This window comes from Ursus arctos, unplaced genomic scaffold (genome assembly GCF_023065955.2).
Source record: "Ursus arctos isolate Adak ecotype North America unplaced genomic scaffold, UrsArc2.0 scaffold_17, whole genome shotgun sequence".
In the NCBI taxonomy this organism is placed as follows: Eukaryota; Metazoa; Chordata; class Mammalia; order Carnivora; family Ursidae; genus Ursus; species Ursus arctos.
The window spans coordinates 52,573,381-52,592,626 of NW_026622841.1; the positions used below are offsets into that span (position 1 = coordinate 52,573,381).

Here is a 19,246-nt window from a genome sequence, read left to right on the forward strand (position 1 = left end):
CATCCCATGAATTTCTGTGAATACCATTTTCCATGTTTGTAAATTATACTTCCTCATATAGGAGGATCGAATCCACTACAGCGCTTACTATCCAATAAACACAGCGCGTGCCGTCCTCAAGGCACCGCAGTGAAGTACCTCCCTCTGCTGGGGCACTGTTGGAGCCTCTTATCAATAGCTCATGGTGGTCTGTACCGTGTTCCAATCTTACTTACAAGCGAAGTTCATCATCTGAGTAGTTTCTGTGCCACTTTCCTTAGTACTTAGTTCCAATATGGCAGAAGAAATGAAAGTTAAGAAACTTGTATTTGAGAAGGCTACTAGGATGAGACCAGGCAGCTGACTAGTCTCACAGATCCCAGAGGGAAGAGAAATCAAACTAGGGGCACATGAGCCCCTTGATTTACATTTTAAACTATGGTGTTTTCTACTTGCATATTTATCTTAGTCTAAAAACTGGGATCTAGAAATGTGTGTGCCTTATGAACAAAAATTATAGATCGGTCTCCATGCTGGTGCTGGATTAAAGGAAATGAATTGAAAAATAACCTCTAGGGTCGATGGGACAGTTTTCTGGAAAATGATTTGACGAGAGGTAACCACAGAGCCCGCAGAATCTCCTTCCTGCATTTTCTTTATCAGACTCGGCTAGTGGGAAAACCAATAAAAGTTCAGAACTTTCAAAATCAGGCAAGGTCATCTAAATTAGTATTACTCTATGGGTAAAGCAGATAGTAAAAAGTCCAATAATATTAGAAAGCGTCATCACAATGCTTCAATGACCATACACAGATATAATCACCCAGGAGCAAGAGCCATAAAGGAATGATGGCTAATTGATAACTAAAATAGTAAGAAAATGCCCTTTGCCCGTCCCCAGAATCTAAGCAAAAATGACATACCTACCTTAGTTTTAAGCGAGGTCAATTTAAAAAGGAAAATAAAAACTAAAGACATTTTAATGATACTGAAATCTGAAGAGCAACTCCCTTTGGGGGAATTCCTTTATGTTTGTTTTTTACCTGAGACTCAAGGAATGGAGAGCTTCCTTGTTGCAAAAATATAACTTTTTCAGAAATTTCTCTTTCTTCTTTGGTCTGTTTGAATAAAGGGGGTTGGGTTGGAGAAGAGGAAGTAGACAGTTTCCAGAAAAAGGCAAGTTAGGAAGAGAGTTCTTTTACTGTGTTGTACATATAACAGTCATTCATCTCTTTCTGAAGATGTGAACTATTCCTCATGAATTTGAAAAGTGGTCTGAAACCAAATCTCAAAGTTTAATGATCATCTCCCCAAAGTAACAGATTATTTTCTGAAGCTCCAGTGTTTGACTCACACGTTTTCCACTTCTGTAAACACAAAACATGCAAGAGCAATGGAAAAAGTTCCTTGGTATTTGCACAGCGTCTAGGCCAGTCATGTGCAAAACCGTAGAAGTGAGGAGAAGAAGAAAATGTTAAGATTTAAAAAAAAAAAATTAACTGAGAAACAAACCCTCACTCCTACATCTGACGAACACTCGACTGTACTTCCCACTGAAGTGCTGGCTTCATCCCAGGCAAGGAAATACACACGGGCCACTGCATCAGCCACTAGTTAGAGTAAACCCAGTCGGACCTAGATTGATTCCCTTATCATTCCACAAAGTATACTCAAAATGTATAGCTTTATGTGAACTTTTATAAGACGGTGAATAATTTTAAAAAGTCAATTTCAAAATACCTTTGTGAAAAATTAAGTACTTTCAAGTCATGCTTTACCATGTAACATTAAGGAACGTTGAAGTAAATATGCCATGTTAGCAACTAGCTTCTTCCTTTAACCTCCTTTTTATTCCTTCCTTTAGTATCAAGGAGGAATCATTCAAGTGGCAATATATTAGCTATGGAGCCGATCTCTGTGCATAGCCTCTAGCTCCATGGGGTGCTGGCAGAAAGGGTGTTTAGGAAGAGTAATCTAAAAAATCGTAACAGAAAGCCCAAGGTTTCTAGGAGGACAGAGCTTTTAAAATAAATCCTATTGTAAACAATCTAATTTAACGAGAGTTACTATTCCTATGTGTATACAAACCTATCATACTACCTTTAATAGTTTGCCTATAAGAGTTTGTAAGGGGACATCTGGAATATTCTCCTGAAGGACCCACTGGCAAATTCTGATAGCATCGTTCTCCTATGTCCCTTTTCCATGAAGAACAAGTAAGATATTTCTGAAGAGAAAAAAAAAAACCACCCTATCCCTGCCCCATTTTGAAAAGACAAAATGTACCATGTGGAATCATTAAATACAGATTTTTGTTTTGTTTGTTTTGCTTTCAATGGTAGCCTCTTTTTCATAGAGAAATAAGAAACAGGAAGGAAAGGTCAAAATTATACTTTTCAGAATACCACTGCGCCTCTAATTATAATCACTGAGCTAAATATTATTCCTAAGATGAAAGCCTAAAAAAAAAAAACAACACAAACCAATAATGGCAGGAAAACAGTGGTTTTTAGCATATCCTGTTATCTGACATCAATTAATTTCAAAATTGTTTTTGTCTATAATGAAAGCATCAACACTGTCTGCATTCCGAACTGTGTATGTCCACTGAGAGAAAGGGGTAACAGAAGGGATAGGTCTTAAGATAAAATCCTATAGATGGTCAACCTCGATTCAGTTAGTTTAGCTAGACAGGTGAAGAGATGCTGATAAAGGCTGACAACTGAAATGTTTACTTTTATCACGTGTTAGAAGAGAGTCAGCTGTATGCTCCAAACATTTTTAGTTGAACACTCATCACTATATCATAATTGGGAAACAAGGCCCTTATACTGGCATGCGAAACGTACGGACGTATTACCCACTCTCAGGAGATTAGGGATTTGTACAGAGCCATGGACAGCCCTTGTTTCTCCCCGGGTCAGATATTCGCAAAGTGGGCTGGGCATTAGAATTATGTGGGGAGTTTTTAAATAATAGTACTACAAGGGGGTGGAGCTCAGACAAATGAAGTCAGTCTCTGATTTAATAGATCTCAGGCATCAGTATTTTTAAAACTTCCCATAGGTAATTTTAATATGTACCTAGAGTTGCACCCCAAAAGTCACAGCAGTCAGATTCAGAGAATGAAGTTAACTCTCCCTATCCATAAATAGATAGATGGTCACGGTGAATGGGTTTTTGTTTCTTTGTTTGTTTTACCCATGTAAAACCTGACTAGCAAGAGTAGAGCTGGATTAGAAAGCAGACAAATGCACAAAGAGAGTCGATTCCCATTATTCACGGTAATTATGTTCAATAAAATCCCCACGAACAGTGAGTTAGTGAATGCTGAACCACTGATTTTATGGGAAACACACGGTTAAGGCTCCCGTGAGCCTCTGGTCACGATGTTGTCATCAACTGTTCAATACATAACCTTGTTTTGTATGTTTTTGTTTAACGACTCCTTATTTAATACATACTATCGATCCGTGAACATTGAACTCACGGCCAGCAGCACTCTAACTTATTCCCGAATGAGACTTCTCTAACATGTATTTTCCCCGAAGGCACATGACAGCCTTCTTGTGCTTCTACGTTTGGGGGTCATCTGAAACAGCAAAATCACCCACGGAAACACAAAAGCGTGGCACTAAACTGGCTCCAAAAGCGCAATTTGTTTGCAGTATGATAACTGAAAGAGGAAGGCAGAGCCCTGCCTCGTGCAACCAGAACTGGGAAAGTGCGTGGCTGAGATGCAAAGTTTTCACCACTCTGTGTCTGTCTGCAGATGACTGGGAAAGTGCCATGAAGACTGATTTTAGGGTTACAATGAATTTCAGGGAGCAGGGGAATGTGCAGCTATGGAATCTGTGAATCAGGACGGTCACCCGTGCTAAGCTTGGTGCTGTAAGACTGTCACCTGCGCTGATACTGGAACTGCAGAAGTGCTAATGGGTATTGCATTTTGGTTGGGATTTGGAAACTTTCAGTATTCAAGCGACCACGAGGGAGTATTCCTCTAACACGGATTCAGCCTAGGGGCATCACTGAAGGCCGTCATGGAGAATATTTGTGGACAGAGACATTCCCAGAGGCCTTCACGGGCCACACACCTATCCTTCCTGTTTGGTGGGCCCTGTATATGGGTTTGTCTATGTTCCAAAGTAAAGTAAGCATTGCTTTGGGGTATCCTTGTTCCTTATCTGCTATTAACTCAATATTTGAAAGTTGAAACCATTGGCAATAAAATTCCCATTTTACAGTAACCATACATGATATTCTTAGAATATAATCACCACTACTAGCTCACTATATATTATGCAAGTAATCTGAATGAAACTGATGTGTAATGCTTCAGGAGTACCTTGGTAACAGTACTTTTCATCTATTCTGCATAAAATGGCCCTTTTAAAGTAATTCAGATGGAATATACCTTGTCACATTTTAGCTGGGATTGGAATTATCAGGAACACAGTGATTGTGGTCACTTTTGATAAATAGCTTTCAAGGGAAGTTTAGAAAATGGTCAAAATGAGTGTCATTATATTCTTTTTCACTGCAAGGACCTACACATTGCATATAGACTGCCACTTAAAGGATTTTTCTCCCATAAAGGCCTAAGTTTTGATTTTCTTCTGTTCTATCTCAGCTTTCTGGACAAATATGTTACGATAAAGCAGTCTTGATAAGAAAGATGTTAATCAGTAGGATGCTAGAAAAATGCAGTTATTTAAAAACTACTTCTTTTGAAAGACAGAAAAAAACAAGATGTCTAATAGCTGACTCAGACAAGCACCACTGATATTTGTGGGTCTCAAAGTGGGAGCCCCGAAGTAGGATCTGCTGAATCCCCACAGTCTGGGTGTACATTTAAAGAGAACTTTCCAATATGGAACACTCTTCCTTAAAAAGACATTCTGGCCTCTACTTTCTCTATTAAAAATCAAATAAGAACTGATTCTAAATCAGTTTTAAAAAAATCAGTTATGTATATTTTTAAAAATCAGTTAAAATCGAATCAAACACGGATTACACCAGTAAAAGCCTGGGGTAGTATTCCCAGAGTAAAACATGTCCTGAAATTCTGTCAACTTCAGATCAATGTTGAGTCAAACATTAGACAATCTCCCTATGCCTCATCTTGCAACCGAGATGAGAACATTCATGAGTTTTCAGGGCATTTCTTAATGCAGCAGAAAAAGCATTTATTATTTATTTATTTATTTATTTTTTCCAGAAAAAGTGTCAGTTCATTAAGACAGTATCTCAATCTCTCCCAGCTGTGGAATCGAGGTTCACAGTTAGAACAAACCCAGCTGCATGCACTAGAGCTTCCCTGCGCCTCCTTGTTCACTCTGAGCACCCTGGGATGGGACTACTCCCTCCTTGGCCTCCTCAGTGGCCACACCCCTTTTACTTTGCAGCTTTTATTTGGAGCCCAGAGCGTATCAGCTCAGGGTATACACAGGCAAGTGGTGAGACTGCCTACTTGGAAGCTTGCCAACTCCATCCCCCAGGAGCGGGCCCTGCGGAGAAGCACCACTAGTGAACAGAAGACAATGACAGCCCAAATCCCGAATACCGACCTCTTCAGGGACCAGCGGTTCGATCATGGGTGCGTCCTCCTGCCTGGCAGCTAGTCGCACCGGGGAAGTAGAAAGCCTCTTTTCCCATTCATTCGTGATGGCAGTGTCTGTGGAGGTTTCTAAAAAGGTTCTTTTCAGCTCACTAATATTGGTCTGATGCTTCATCAGGTCATCTTGAGTTTTATCTAGCTCCTATATTCGGAACATAAAGAATCCAACAGTCAGCTTTTTACATTTGCCTTCCTATCTGCGCTTTTTTTTTTTTTTTTAAAGTAATGTCAATCTCATTAGTAGTCAAAATAAAATCATTCTGATCAGGGCTCATGACACTACCACAAGCACTTTGGTGAAAATGTGACATTTCTAAGGCAAAGAGAAGAAAAAAAAATCGAGTTCACGCAAGCATAAAAATCAAAAGAGTTTTTAAAGGCAAACTATAAAGAGTGTAATTCACATGTAACCAGAAAAAAATTAAAACACACACAGGAAAAAGGATCTATGTCTAGGAGAGAGGAAGGAGTCAGAGTAGGCTGAGAAGGTATCCCCACTTATTCACAGGTGAGATCACACAGTTCATGCATCATTGTATGAGCCCACAGGTATGCCACTAAAAGAAATGCCAACACACACAAACATGCACTGGTATATACCAATACCAACCTCTAACATAAGATTACTATGTTTGACATACACATTTTCACCCTTTATTCGCTTAATCAGACTATTCTGAAAAAAGTGGAGAAGAAAGGGAAAGGTAAGGGACACGGTAGTCACGGGAACAAATGCCATCCTCCACACTGCACCGACAACACGGGTAACCGCCTACGGAGCATGCTGGAAGACTGGAACACCGGAGACGCACAATGACTTATCACACGCTGGTTTTTGCTTTTGTTTTATTTTTAATTTTCTACCTGTGCCTTGAGCTCTGCATCTTCCTCCTGGTCCGACTGCCAGCATCAAGAAAGAGTGGGAAATAAAGTCTTACCATGTAATTGACTCTATGATTGAAGAACTATGTTCTAAAGAAACTTGCTAAAACGGGGCACTAGTGTGCTCTTGTATATGGATGCTATTTCTTTCCTAGATGCAAGCCACAACATTCTCACACGCAAATTATGATGCATATTAAGACGACGGGAGTAAAAGGTTCTTTGACACTTTAACCTGGGGACTTCTCAGTGTGATGAGCACACTCACATAAGCGGGAGGGGACAGCTAGGGCTTAGCGGGCTGTCCTTAAGGAACACTAGAAATGGTTTAGGAAGTGTGGAGAATCACACCAAAACTAAAATTCATAAGAATGGTTAAGATAACCCAATAATGAGGGCTCCCTTGGAATCCCTTTATAATCCTATGAGGTTATAGCTATTATTATCCCCAACCTGTAGGCCAGAGAACCGAGGCTCAAAGAATTCAACACAGAGGGTCCCACATTTAAGAATTTCTCGGAACCTTGAATTTCTCGAACCCATATACTTAAAAATAAATTTAGGAAGGGAGGAAGCTGATACAGTATAAGAAAGTTAAAAAAAAAAAAAGGAATCAACTATCATCAACATTACCAGCATTTCTTTAAAATGTAGACAGGATCACATTGTTGAGTTCTTAAAAAATACAACAGATATATCTAAAAGCCACTTCATTATTCTGATTTTTCTAATTGCGAGGATCTGTTTAGTCCTTGGACTGGTGTGCGGGTACCAGGAATGAGGCAACCAGGCCAAGCCACACGTGCAGGCAGTAGTAAAGCTACGTGTCTCGCCAGTGGTGCTCAGACCCAGGTCCGCAGGGAGGCCCACAGTGTAATCACAGGTGAGAAGTGGGAGATACCCGAGCAGGTGGCCTGCAACAAGGCAGTCTATCTTGCTCTCGGCCTCCTTACCTGCTGATGGGGCAAGACTGCCTACCCAGCACGCCTCACCCAGCAGTACCATTGTCCTGGCTCCCGACAGGGCACAAGGGAAAGTGTGTGAAAGTGTGACTCTAACAGTGCTGGCAACACATCAATTCTTAAGTGTGTGGGGCATGCACCGCTCTGTTTTATTTTTAAGCTTCACAAGTACCTATGTTGCATGTGTGTGTTTTCATGCTTCAAATTTTATGTAACAACCTTTAGAACTGCTATAGAAATGTAGAGTATTATTAAAATATTTTTCATTTAAGGCACACATTAAGATTCCATTGAAGTTTACTGAATTAACATGTACCTACATGTAACTAATAATTTTGTCATAATTTGACACAGAAAATTAATTTGTAATAAATTTATCTTGCTTAAAAGAATCTGGATAGCTGTTTCACAATATTATTTTTTAAAATTTCTTTTTAAGTAGGCTCTACGCCCATTGCAGGGCTTGAACTCACAACCCCAAGATCAAGAGTCAGAGTGGCATGCTCTACTGACCGAGCCAGCCAGGTGCTCCTATAACAACAACAATAACAATAATTATAATAAATATTATATATAAAAATGGAGTAATATTATTATTGTATTTTTCAAAGCCAGTGCTGTTATTTTTAACTTCAAAAAAATTATGATTTCCAAACTTTGAGTTGAACTCTGGCATTTCTCAAGGATGAAAATTCCATTTTAAAAAGTTTTTCTGAAGGTATTTTCAATTAAATATTATACAGATACTATTTACGTTTTTAGTTCTTCCTGAAGTTCCTACCAGAAAAGAGTGTTCTAACTGGGTGATGCAAAAAACTTAGGGTAAACATTATCACAAAGTAAAAAATTCTGTGAGCACTTCAGGAAAGAAACATCTTGGCTTTCATTACTATATTGTTTTTACAGAAATTTTAGTTATCGGTAGAGAAGATTCGCAGAACAGCATAAGCACACAAATGTTTACTTATCCTAAAGAATTCATAAAGGATAAATGATAGCATAGTATGTTTCCTATCACTATTCAGTGTTATCACTTTTTTTTTTTTAATAGAGTACGAATAGTAATTTGCTAATTTTTTCTTCAAGACTCCATTTCTTTAGAGTGACCTAGGTTATATCCATCTGGTCTACAAAAATAAGTTGAGAAGTATTATTACTTTAATAATTATTATTTGACCATTTGGGATTTAAAAATATATCTGTATCTAGTAAATACGCTGATTAAATTCACTGTGACCCTCCTCACTCATCAGGACTATCACACATGTAAACAGCCTCTCGTTTGGGAAAGGGGAGTACTTTTTTTTTTTTTTTAAGTATTATCGGTTTAGCCAAAGGTTCTCAAAATGTGATCCAGGTAAGTCAACATGCCCGGGAACTTGTTAGAAATGCAAACTCTGGAGTCCCACCCCAGATCTTCTTCTTTTGCACAAGAAACATGAGGAGGGGACCCTCCAGAGTTTGAGAGCCACTGGCCTAGGCAACAGAATATATTCACTCCCTCCTTTCAAAGTTAGAATTTCTCTCCACTCTATAAAAGCTAGTATGCAAAGGGCCTAAACGCAGAGCCGCGTTCACGAGGCACTTGCGTCGGGCAGCCGCCAGCCGCCCGCAGTGATGGTACCAACCTCAGTGGCAGTCGTCTCCCCGTCAGCCGCGGTGTCCGTGCGCTCACTGTCGGTCTATGGTCACAGAAGTGACCAGGGTCCGGGAGGAAGGCAGGAATAGAAAACAAACCCATTTGGTCAAATAGGGCATGGCACAGGTCAAACAGCTCACTCTCTTTCTCTGTGCTCTGTATCATACTACCTTCCCACAAGAATGCAGGTTCAAGCAAAAGCAAAAGAAAGGCCAGAGCTAGGTTTCATCATCAGAGCCACTTGGAGGAAGACCAGAGGCACACAGCCTGCGGGAACCGCAGCAACTGCAGTAGCCAAGCTGACTTGTCTGGTTTCATGTCTCGGAAAAACCGAATTGTCGTTCTTTCCCCCCCTTGTAACTAAAACCCCGAGAAAGATCTCTTTTTAAAAAATGTTTAATGCAAATAAAATGCATATTTATCTATGTCTGTTATTCTACTGATATGTCACATTTGAAAGGTAAATTAAAATGTAAATTTAAATAAAAGCTACTAGAATAGTCACTGGACTTTCAGCCCCTCATTTATATCATGTTGATAATTACACCCATTTATGACCATCAGGCTGTCTGCATTACCTATTAATTATAAAAAGCACATGCCAGTGACTCACGGCATATGTTTTATATGTGAAGAATGTAACGTAGTTTTCAAGTAGCAGTGTGAACTAGACTTTTTATAGACCGTTGTTTCTTTTGCCCCACCCTCCAATATAGAGAAGTATATCAAAGTACGTATTTAAGCATCTCTTTCCAAAACAACCATTCAAATGAAGCAAATTATAATAATAAAAAAATGAAGAGAGAAAGAGAGACATCTCCTTATAAACAAATAAAACAAAGCACAGCATTTGACAGAGCCTAAGTTTTTAAGGGAGAATTATAATAGTAATTTTAGGACTGGGTTTTAAGCTGTTTCATAGAGGTTTATGGTTTAAAACAGAAACTATTTTCTTTGGAGTACAACAGAACCACAGCCATTGAAGATGGGATGGTTAAATGCCGTTAATAGGATATTAACTGACCTTCCCTCCACGAGTGTCAACTACTCACTAATAAAATTCCCTTGAGCAAAGATATGTGATTAATATTTTGAAAACAAAAATAAAAACTAGGAGCTGTAAGCTTGTGTACCTGCCTCTTCAAATAATCTCTCAATCCTAACAACAAGGAATGCCAAGAAGGACGACTGGGACAGGGCTGTTCCGATCAACCTAACTCTGGCCAGGCGGATTTTGGGCGCTATCCCAAATTTCCATTTTATATATCCCTAAAAGAAAATACATTAAAATTCACGTTTGGCATGTGCGCCTGAGGTGGCCGGCTACCATACCTAAGCAGAACGTAATTTTCAGTAGTTTGGTAAAGAATGTGTGCGGACACATTTTCATGACCTGACCACCTCTGCAATACCTGGTCGGGGGAGGAGTGGCTATTAATTTTCTTAGGAGGGTGATCACTGCTATGCTGTTAGCGTGGCTTCCCCAACTGACAGCCCAGGGAACGGCCAATTTGATGTAGGGGGAGAGAGACAGGTTGTCGTTCAGTGTATAATAACCTAAAGAAACCTTAGGCTTTCAAGAATAAATAGGAACGACCGGTGCCTGGTATGCTTACTTGTTTTGTGAAACACTTCTGAGGCGCCTGAAAGTATTTCTCTTTTTTTTTTTTTTAATTAAGATTTTTATTTATTTATGTGACAGAGAGACAGCCAGCGAGAGAGGGAACACAAGCAGGGGGAGTGGGAGAGGAAGAAGCAGGCTCCCAGCGGAGGAGCCCGATGTGGGACTCGATCCTGGAACACCAGGATCACGCCCTGAGTCGAAGGCAGCCGCCCAACGACTGCGCTACCCAGGCGCCCCGAAAGTATTTCTCTTCTTACATAATCTCCCTACAGCTTTAAAATCTACTAGAGTATCTTGGCTTTAGATTACGGTCCTGGTTAAGAGTGAGGGCTCTGATGCCAGGCTGACATGAGCTCAAATCCTTGCTATTGAAATCTGTGACATATTGGACATGTTTCATGTTTTAATCCCTGTTTCCTTCCAGCAAAATGGAGGAAAAATAACAGCCCCAACTGTATCAGGTAATAGATACTAAGTGCTTTCATAAGGCCTGACACATGCAGACCCCAAAGTACCTATAATGACTGTTGTGTGATATTAATATATTATTAGTATCACATTATTATATTACATAATTATTCCTCCCATTTTTTCCTAGTTCTATGAAAAAATAGCTTAGTCCATATCTAAATTCCCTTAAATTCTTACTGAGCATGTAGTCAGTTATTCGACAAATGTAGTGCATGATCAATAACCAGTTAATGAAGAAAGGCTGAATAAAGTAGCTTTTATAGCAAAAGTAGCTTTTATATATTATTTATATAATATACTACGACTAAAACGAAACTATGACATGTATAACAGGTCATGAACTATCATATGATTCTATGTCTACACAACTTAAAATGTTAAAAATCGGTGGATCGATTAATTTTTTCTTCCAAATTTGAATCTTTTTTATGAAAAAATTCCTCATAAACTGACACATAAATACTACGGTGATTCTACAGCCTGGCGAGCTAAATTCAGCTTATGTTTCTTGACAGATGACTTAATATCTGTGCCCCTTCTTATGTGACCATTCTTGAAGGCACAAAAGAAAAAAACCTGATTGGACAACAGCTTTGTAGTTTGAAACGATTCTGCCTTTCCACACTGGGTTTCACTCTTGAGAAAGGCTGGCACTAATGAAGCCACTCCAATATGTGAGAAATGTAAGCAGTGATGATAAAACATTCGAAAAGAATTACATTCATTAGTGATTTAGTGATTTTGCAAAATGAACGTGACAGAGCTGAACCGTGTGTTACACGAAGTCACCCCATTTAGCTGTCAAAGTGCTCGAAGCCTAGAGAATAAAACAGGCCATCTCAAAAAATGTTTTTTTGTTTTTTTTAAATGCAATGACCTACATAGGAGTCCTGCAGCTCAGCCTGAACTACAGAGCATAGCTCTTAACTCTGGGGGTTAAGAGACGACATCGAACAGATGGCCACATGCGAAGTCTTGTGTCAGGAGAGCTGTGATGGGGGACTGGGGCTGGAGAGGAAGGCTAAGACTTGCAGCGGCCAGAGCTGGCTCACGGTCTCAGAGGTTTGCAGAGAGTTATCGGCTGGGAAGCTCCAGTCACGCGGTCACCGGCTTGCATCGGGTAACTGCTGTGATTTGTTTTGCTGATGTAATGCAGACATGCCCAAATTTAACATTAATTTTCATGCACTGATTACAACAAGATGTATACCCTGGATTAGGCACAAGATCTGTGTGGTTTGCTACAGAAAAGTTCAGTTATTTAGCATTCAGAAAAGCAGAAAATGGCAATCTTTTTGCTTTATGTTAGCTGGATGACTAATTTCATTGCTAAAGGGAAAATAGGCGTCCAGGTTGGAAACCAGCTACTACTACGGTCTCTGTAGATAATCTTGTGTTCTTCATGTTGTATGTTCTAGTCCTACATTATTTGATCATATTGCCGCTGTAAGAAATAGTGATGTTAAAGCCTAGGATTCGTTCTTTTAAAGTATTTTCCATGTATGAGAATAATTTTATATTAAATATATAAAGTCATGGACTTTGGAGCTAAGTCATACGACCCAAGAAAGGGCCCTTGAAAAGGGTTCTTATGCAATATCAAATTGAAAAGGGCAAACTTTTATTTAAAACATCTGTGATACCATTCCCATTTTTTTTCCTTCTGCTGCTAAGAAATGGTCATCATGTCACTAAATATAGATACTTACACACCCTCACAATTCTATACACCGACAGGTACAGCTCAAATTATGATTTCTGGCTGAGCTGAAAACTGAATAGACTTTTCTTTTCTTTCTTTTTTTTTTTAGTGTTGCTTTTGACTTTGTGATTTTTTTTTTTTTTTTAAAGCTGGGAGTACTGGGCTTGTTTCCTGCCACAAAAAGCCTTGTTTTGTGAGAACAGAAGAGCTGGAGGGGCCTGGGGAGGGTGTGGGCAGGAAGGTGGGTGACAGCCAGGCCCTCTGTTGGCAGCTTCTGTTCTTTTCCCCTGCACTCTGTTTGCAGGGAACTGCTGGGCTATTCACACATCTGGGGAGTGGTGTGAAAGGAGAGCAGTTAAAGAGGAAAAGCTACTGGCTACCATGTCAACTCACCCACTGGCTCAGATGGGGACAGGTGACGGACAAGCAGCATGTCTTCTCAGAAAGACGCTGAAGGCCCCATCCTTTCCCCACCGAGCACATGCCTGGCTGAGAGCCACAGGGGCCTATCCAGCTCCCCTGACCTTTCCAGACTGTCCACGTGTGTTCAGATTTTTTGGCTCATGCTGGAATTGAAAGGATCACTGCCATCCAATACACGCGTTGGCAGTTAGGACTGATGAACTTCCAGCCCATTTTTACAGCATGTGGACATCTTAAAGGAGTCTTTTCGAAATGGGTTTTGAAAACCGCAGTTATTTCTGGTCCTCTCTGTGGCCCTTCAGACGACTGAGGTCACGTGGGCCTTTTAATCTACTTAAGCCTTTTTTCTGACCCAACGCAGCCTTGGGATCTGGTCTCCCCTCCGTGAGTAACAAAGACAGTCTGGGGACATTTTGGAATCTCCAGGGAGGAGGGGCACCGATAGTTGGGGGAAGCTACCGAGACAGCGACGACACACCTCCTGTGGCTGTTCACGCCCACCTCGCCGTGAGGATCGTTTATCCGCTGGTGTCACCGCCACGCACGTACCATGATGCCAGGATGCGTTTTGGGAACACTCCATCAATCTGGCTCAAACTTATTTCTCGGTCTTATATGTCCCTTATTTTATGAACCACTAGCTAACCCTGATTTTTAACATAGCTAAGGGGTTCTTTAAAACGGACCTCGGAGTCCTTCCTCACGCGTAGAATTCGGCAGACAGCAGGTTCTGGGCTGGGCGCAGACTGCTCCATCCACATGGTGTTGTGCCTAACCCGGGGGCCGGGTGGGACTCCCCGACACACAAAAACCTCTCACATGTCGGCACAGACAATAAATGAGGCTCTGAAAGTAGGACCACTATCGCAGTAGGCGCCTAACACTGTTTCGGACCGAAGCCCCGACCACGACAGGGAAGTGTGTTCTATGCCGAGGTACACACCTCTTCCTCTGAACTGTCACTCGGGTCATTGTCTAGTGAGGCACTCAAGGAGGCCGCCTTGGGCTCCAGGTAGCAGAGGCACATAGCCAGAGGGAAGGAGAGAGTGAGGGCATATGGCACTGAGAAGGAGGCGGAGAGCAGAAAGAAAAAAATGAAGAGGAAACAGGGCACAAGGGAGGGTGAACGAATCGGGAGGTAATGCTGCAGGCTCTGGGGGAGGAGGTTGGTTTCCGACAGGTTGGGGAAAGAGAGGTACCCATCGTCATCTAGAAGAGAAGGGAACGACTCCGGGAGCTGCAAGGAGAAGGAAAACAGAGTGGTCCCTTTGCCAGTTTGCTGTTTGTAGCTAAAAGCCACATCTTGGTCTCCTAAGGATGGCTTCCCTTTGTGGTCAGAGTCCAAGGCAGGCTCTCCGTGCACACGCATGGTGCCTTTGGCCGGCTCCAAACCTGGGGGTTGGTGCTCATTCTCCTTACACCTCCTACGGAGCTCTGGGGGGGATGCAGGGGAGAGATGGGCTGATGGGGGGGATGGGGGACATGAGTCAGTGCCAAGCCCAGGTGACTGATGTGAAAGAGACAGAGAGAGACAGAAAGCAGCAAACAGAGGTGCAAAAGGACAAAAAGAAAACTGCAATTAGTTAATTTTCTTATGGGTATCAATATAAAATTGTAAAACAAGAATTTTAGCACTAGGGTAGTTCGTACTTAAAGTATTCAAGCTGCATGCCAACGCTGCCATGAATGGCTACCGTTTTCCCATTAGACTGTCAAATGCAGGGTGGGCTTTTTTATAAAGTCAGAACAGAAGATAACAGTAGGCAATCTCAGAGTCTACATGTTTCACATCATCCAAAAAGTTTGTTGAGACCAACAACTCTAGAAAGTTGTAGGATTTTGAGAGCAAATAGAATTCTCGGAGAACTTAAAATCAAGACTTTCAATAACATCTCCTGATCTCCAGCTAACAGATCTGTTACTATAGTTTGGTTGGATCAAAAAAAAAAAAAATCATCCAAATTTTAATTATTAAAAAAAAATTTAGTATTACCTTTCCTCACTTAGTCAATTATATCCAAAACAGGTGGGTTTCCAAATCAAGAAGTTTCTGGCCCCACTCCCATCTGATAAGCAGTGCCACTCAGGGAAGTCAACAATTAGCATTTTAGGAACTCACGCTCCCCGAGGAAGTGAGGTTCCTTCAAAAACGTCTACTTTGGCTTCTTTCTCCATGATGTAAATGTAACTTAAACTCAAAGAAGGGTTTCAACAAGCTAACTAGCAAAAAGAATGTGCTTTCTTGTGATATGACTCATAAGCATTTACTTTGTATTATTTGTGGTCCATAAATAATAGAAAGGTACAATTTCCCAGCCTTCTGGTTTTTCTGAGCCAGTAATCGCCATATTTAACTCCCCTGGTTTGACTCCTTCACAGAATGATAAAGGCTGGCTTCTGGAGGGAAAGAGAGGCTCCTTCCATTCTCTCTGGTCCTGGCAGCCTCTCTGACCACAGCCAGTTTCCTCTGCGGGTGGTGGAGGGCTGCTGAGCACGAGGCGAGGAAGGGAAGCGAGCAAGCGCCAAACAGGACCTGGCAGCGCTCAGACGCTGCCGCAGCCCCAGCAGTTCAATTCAAGGTCACACAGAGCCTGAAGACAGACTCCCGCTGCTCTCTGGGACACCCTGCGTGTGTGAGTGAGTAGTGTGTGTGCACATACACGCGCGGCTTGCCTAGACACTTGCTAGTGTGGGAATGACCCACACCCTGCTTTGCAGATCCCAATCCTGACTCGGTAAATATAAAGACAGAGGGTCAGAACATGCACAGATAAAGCTGTATCGCTGATATTCTAGAATTCCGAAGTGTCTCTTTTTAGGTCTTAGACAAGCATGCCTCTTCTCAATACTCGCATGTGACATTAAGCACTGTGTTTTAAACATGCCCCTGCACAAATCTCATTCAACGGAGAATCATATGAAAGTGACAAGCTGACTTCTGCATGCAGCTCTTGTTTCCCCGATGGTGGACGGCTGCCCAGTCACCTGGGGGGATCATTAGCCTGGGAAACATGCCTCCTCTCAAAGGAATCCAGGGGACCAGTCTTTTAAGACCTTTTTCAGTGATACACTTTCATTTTGGTTAAAAAATGAGTAGCCTCTTTGTTACTTTTTGAAGATGGAGAAGAATAAAACGAAGGGTTAGTTTTCCAGGCTGCTTATTCAAGCGGTTTTTAAAAGACAGCTACGCACTGTGCAAAACGAAAGCAGCCATCGACCTACCCGAGCTCTAGGTCTGGGCCACAGCCCCTCTGAAGGCATTTGGGTCAAAGTGCTGGCTTCTCGGAGATTCAGACAATGAGAGTCATAGTTTTTTGTCTTTTTATTTTCCCATGCCTTACGTGGCAAAAGTGACGATGGTTTAGTGCTCTATTTTACACAAAGGGTGGGCTTTTCCGATTAAATAAAGACCGTCTGGGTCTATTTTTTGAGCAAACTAAAAGTCATTTCCTTTACTGTGCCCCTTTAATCACAGTTACACATCCATGAGAACCGGCAGCTGGCATGGGGGATCTTAGGAAATCATTTGTTTTTCAGGCATACTACCTTTTCCTTATGTCCTACTTAAAAGCTGCTTTGACTTCATTGGAAAATAAGAATGTAAAAACAAAATTCAGAAGAAAGCATGTTTTCATAGCAAAAATGATCCAAACACCCTGGCTGTCGTTCCCTACCCTGTTCTTATTTGTGTTTGGCAAGTGAATGATCTTAGGCTCACAAAATGGTGGACAGCGTTTCATGTGGGATATTCTGATGTAACCACAATATGTCGCGGATCTACCCTTCACTGTGCAACTTTTATCAATAGGAGCATTTCTATTTAGAGCCCCAGGTGAGTCCCTGCCATATAAATCTATATTTAAGAAATAATACAGATATAAGAAAAGAACACTTTTGAGTCAAAACTAGGCAAGGTTTAGTATCACCTGTGAGTTATACGACATTTTCATTCTGCTATTTCTTTTTACTCTGTACATTCCAGGAGCCACTCTGTTTTTCCATTATCATCACATGTAAACCTCCCAATATAGGGGTTTTTTTTTTGTTTGTTTTGTTTTTCCTACTTTTAGGGAGCTGCTCTGCTATCTATAAAGCCTGGAACCAGAAGTAAGCTATCTACACCTTTTCTGACTTCCACTGTTCTGAAAAGTTGCTTTATAGTGCCAGATTACCAAAAACAAACATACTGTAAAAAATAAATAAATAAATACTGGGATGAAATGAAGTTTAAAAATTTAATGAATAAAACACCTTGGAGAAATTGCTGCCAAATTCACTTTCCGTCTTCCCTTGCAATGCTCTGCGTTAGTATCTCTTTTCAAAACATGTCTGCTCGCTACTTTGATGATTACATTATAATCCTAAGCCTGAGAGAGGAAATAGTGTATAAATACACAGGCTATGGTCACTCAGTTACTTGCAGTCAGAAGAATGGCAATGTGATTACTGTATATCCAGAAAAATATACAGTACTTGGGTCAGAGAATGGGGCCAGAAACAAAGAAAATAGTTTTAGTGATAGTTCTGAAATGTGAGCCCAAAGAGAAAAGTGTCACATGGTACTAAATGTATTTTTCAGATATACAGACAGGACAGCTGTTGAAAGTCTTACATAGCACATTAGTTAACATAAACGTTTTCAAGTTAAGAAGGAATCTTTCTGAAGAAAAATGTCAACAGAGGAAATCAGAATTTAAAAATTGATAATATGAGTGACTAATGCTGAAATATGAGCTACCCTGTCTTTTTGCTTTGTTTTGTTTTAAGTAGGCTCCACGCCCAGAGTGGAGCCCAACCTGGGGCCCGAACTCATGACCCTGAGATCGAGACCTGAGCTGAGATCAAGTCAGCCACTCAACCGACTGAGCCACCCGGGTGCCCCGAATTACCCTAAGTCTTAACACATTCCTGGTTTATAGCCTGAGAATTATCAGTTCTTCAAGGTCTAAGCAAGCGCTAGGAGGGAGCCTGGGAGATATACCTTTCCCTCGTGCCGTACTGCCGCGACCGGCGTGACTTCTTCCGCCTTTTTTCGTCTGTCCTCTTCCTCGTCCCGTTCCTCCTCGGCCTTTTTCTCCGGAGTCACAGTGGTGATCAAGTTGGTCTGAGAGATGCCCTTTGTTGTGGCGTACTGGCCAGTACCAACCTCTGCAGCAGACACAGAATCCTTCATGTATATTTCATGGTTTTCATTCACTGACGCTAAAAGCAAATACAATGGAAGAAAAATGTCTGAAATAGTTAAAGGCAGAAGGCAGAAGAACACCACCAGTGGTCCCATTAGGGAAAAAAGTACCCCTACCCACGCCTGTCCAAAAAGGCAAGTGAGCGCGGCAGGTGCCTGCCTCTAAGCACTAGCAGAGACTCATCTTCTGGAGCTTCTAGACTAGTGTTTTAAAATGATTTCAAGGCTCATCTCTTGAAGCCACCAGAATAACTCCCAGACTGTCTGGTGAAGATGAGCATGATGGCAGAGGCGGCGGGGAGGGGGCCCAGGCTGCTGCCAGCCTGCTACCCTGCAGAGCAGAGTAACTGGCTGGGCTCCGGCACCAAGCACTAGCGGCAAGCCCCACAGCGAACGGCGGTACTTGCAGTCGGCAACTGCTCTCATCCACTTGACTTTGAATGTATCTTTGGAAGTGCCATTCACCAAAGATCACTGAATTGGGTTTTTCAATTACTGTTATTAATAATGGGTAAAGAGTCCATCACTCCTAAAATGTTTGAGAAGATGCTACAATCTGGATGGCAACTCTATTCAGCCGGAGTACAGAAATGTTTTAATTTCGACTGCACTTTAAACAGACTACCGGGATACGCATAGACTTATTCATCTCTGATATTTTGGGACAATAAGACAAATGTTGCTAATGAAATTCATGCAAATGTAAAGCATGCAAACATAAAAGATATAAGACACAGCCTTTCATCCCAGCTAAAATGT

The 19,246-nt window shown here is 41.4% G+C and overlaps 1 protein-coding gene across 8 annotated transcripts in view; it reads right to left on the reverse strand.

The window, feature by feature from the left end:
- The window catches only part of EPB41L3 (erythrocyte membrane protein band 4.1 like 3), a 226,581-nt gene that overhangs the window by 7,590 nt on the left and 199,745 nt on the right, over window positions 1–19,246 (reverse strand). For 5 of the 8 annotated variants that reach the window (XM_026496018.4, XM_026496016.4, XM_048218429.2 and 2 more), the window contains 3 exons: window positions 18,284–18,504; window positions 9,072–9,125; window positions 5,550–5,741 (listed from right to left, as the gene is read on the reverse strand). In XM_026496018.4, coding sequence (XP_026351803.3) covers window positions 5,550–5,741; window positions 9,072–9,125; window positions 18,284–18,504 — 467 coding nt within the window. Of the gene's footprint in view, window positions 1–5,549; window positions 5,742–6,463; window positions 6,500–9,071; window positions 9,126–14,245; window positions 14,810–18,283; window positions 18,505–19,246 lie in introns of all 8 variants that reach the window. The other 3 variants (XM_026496017.4, XM_026496021.4, XM_057313230.1) reach the window with 2 other exon arrangements.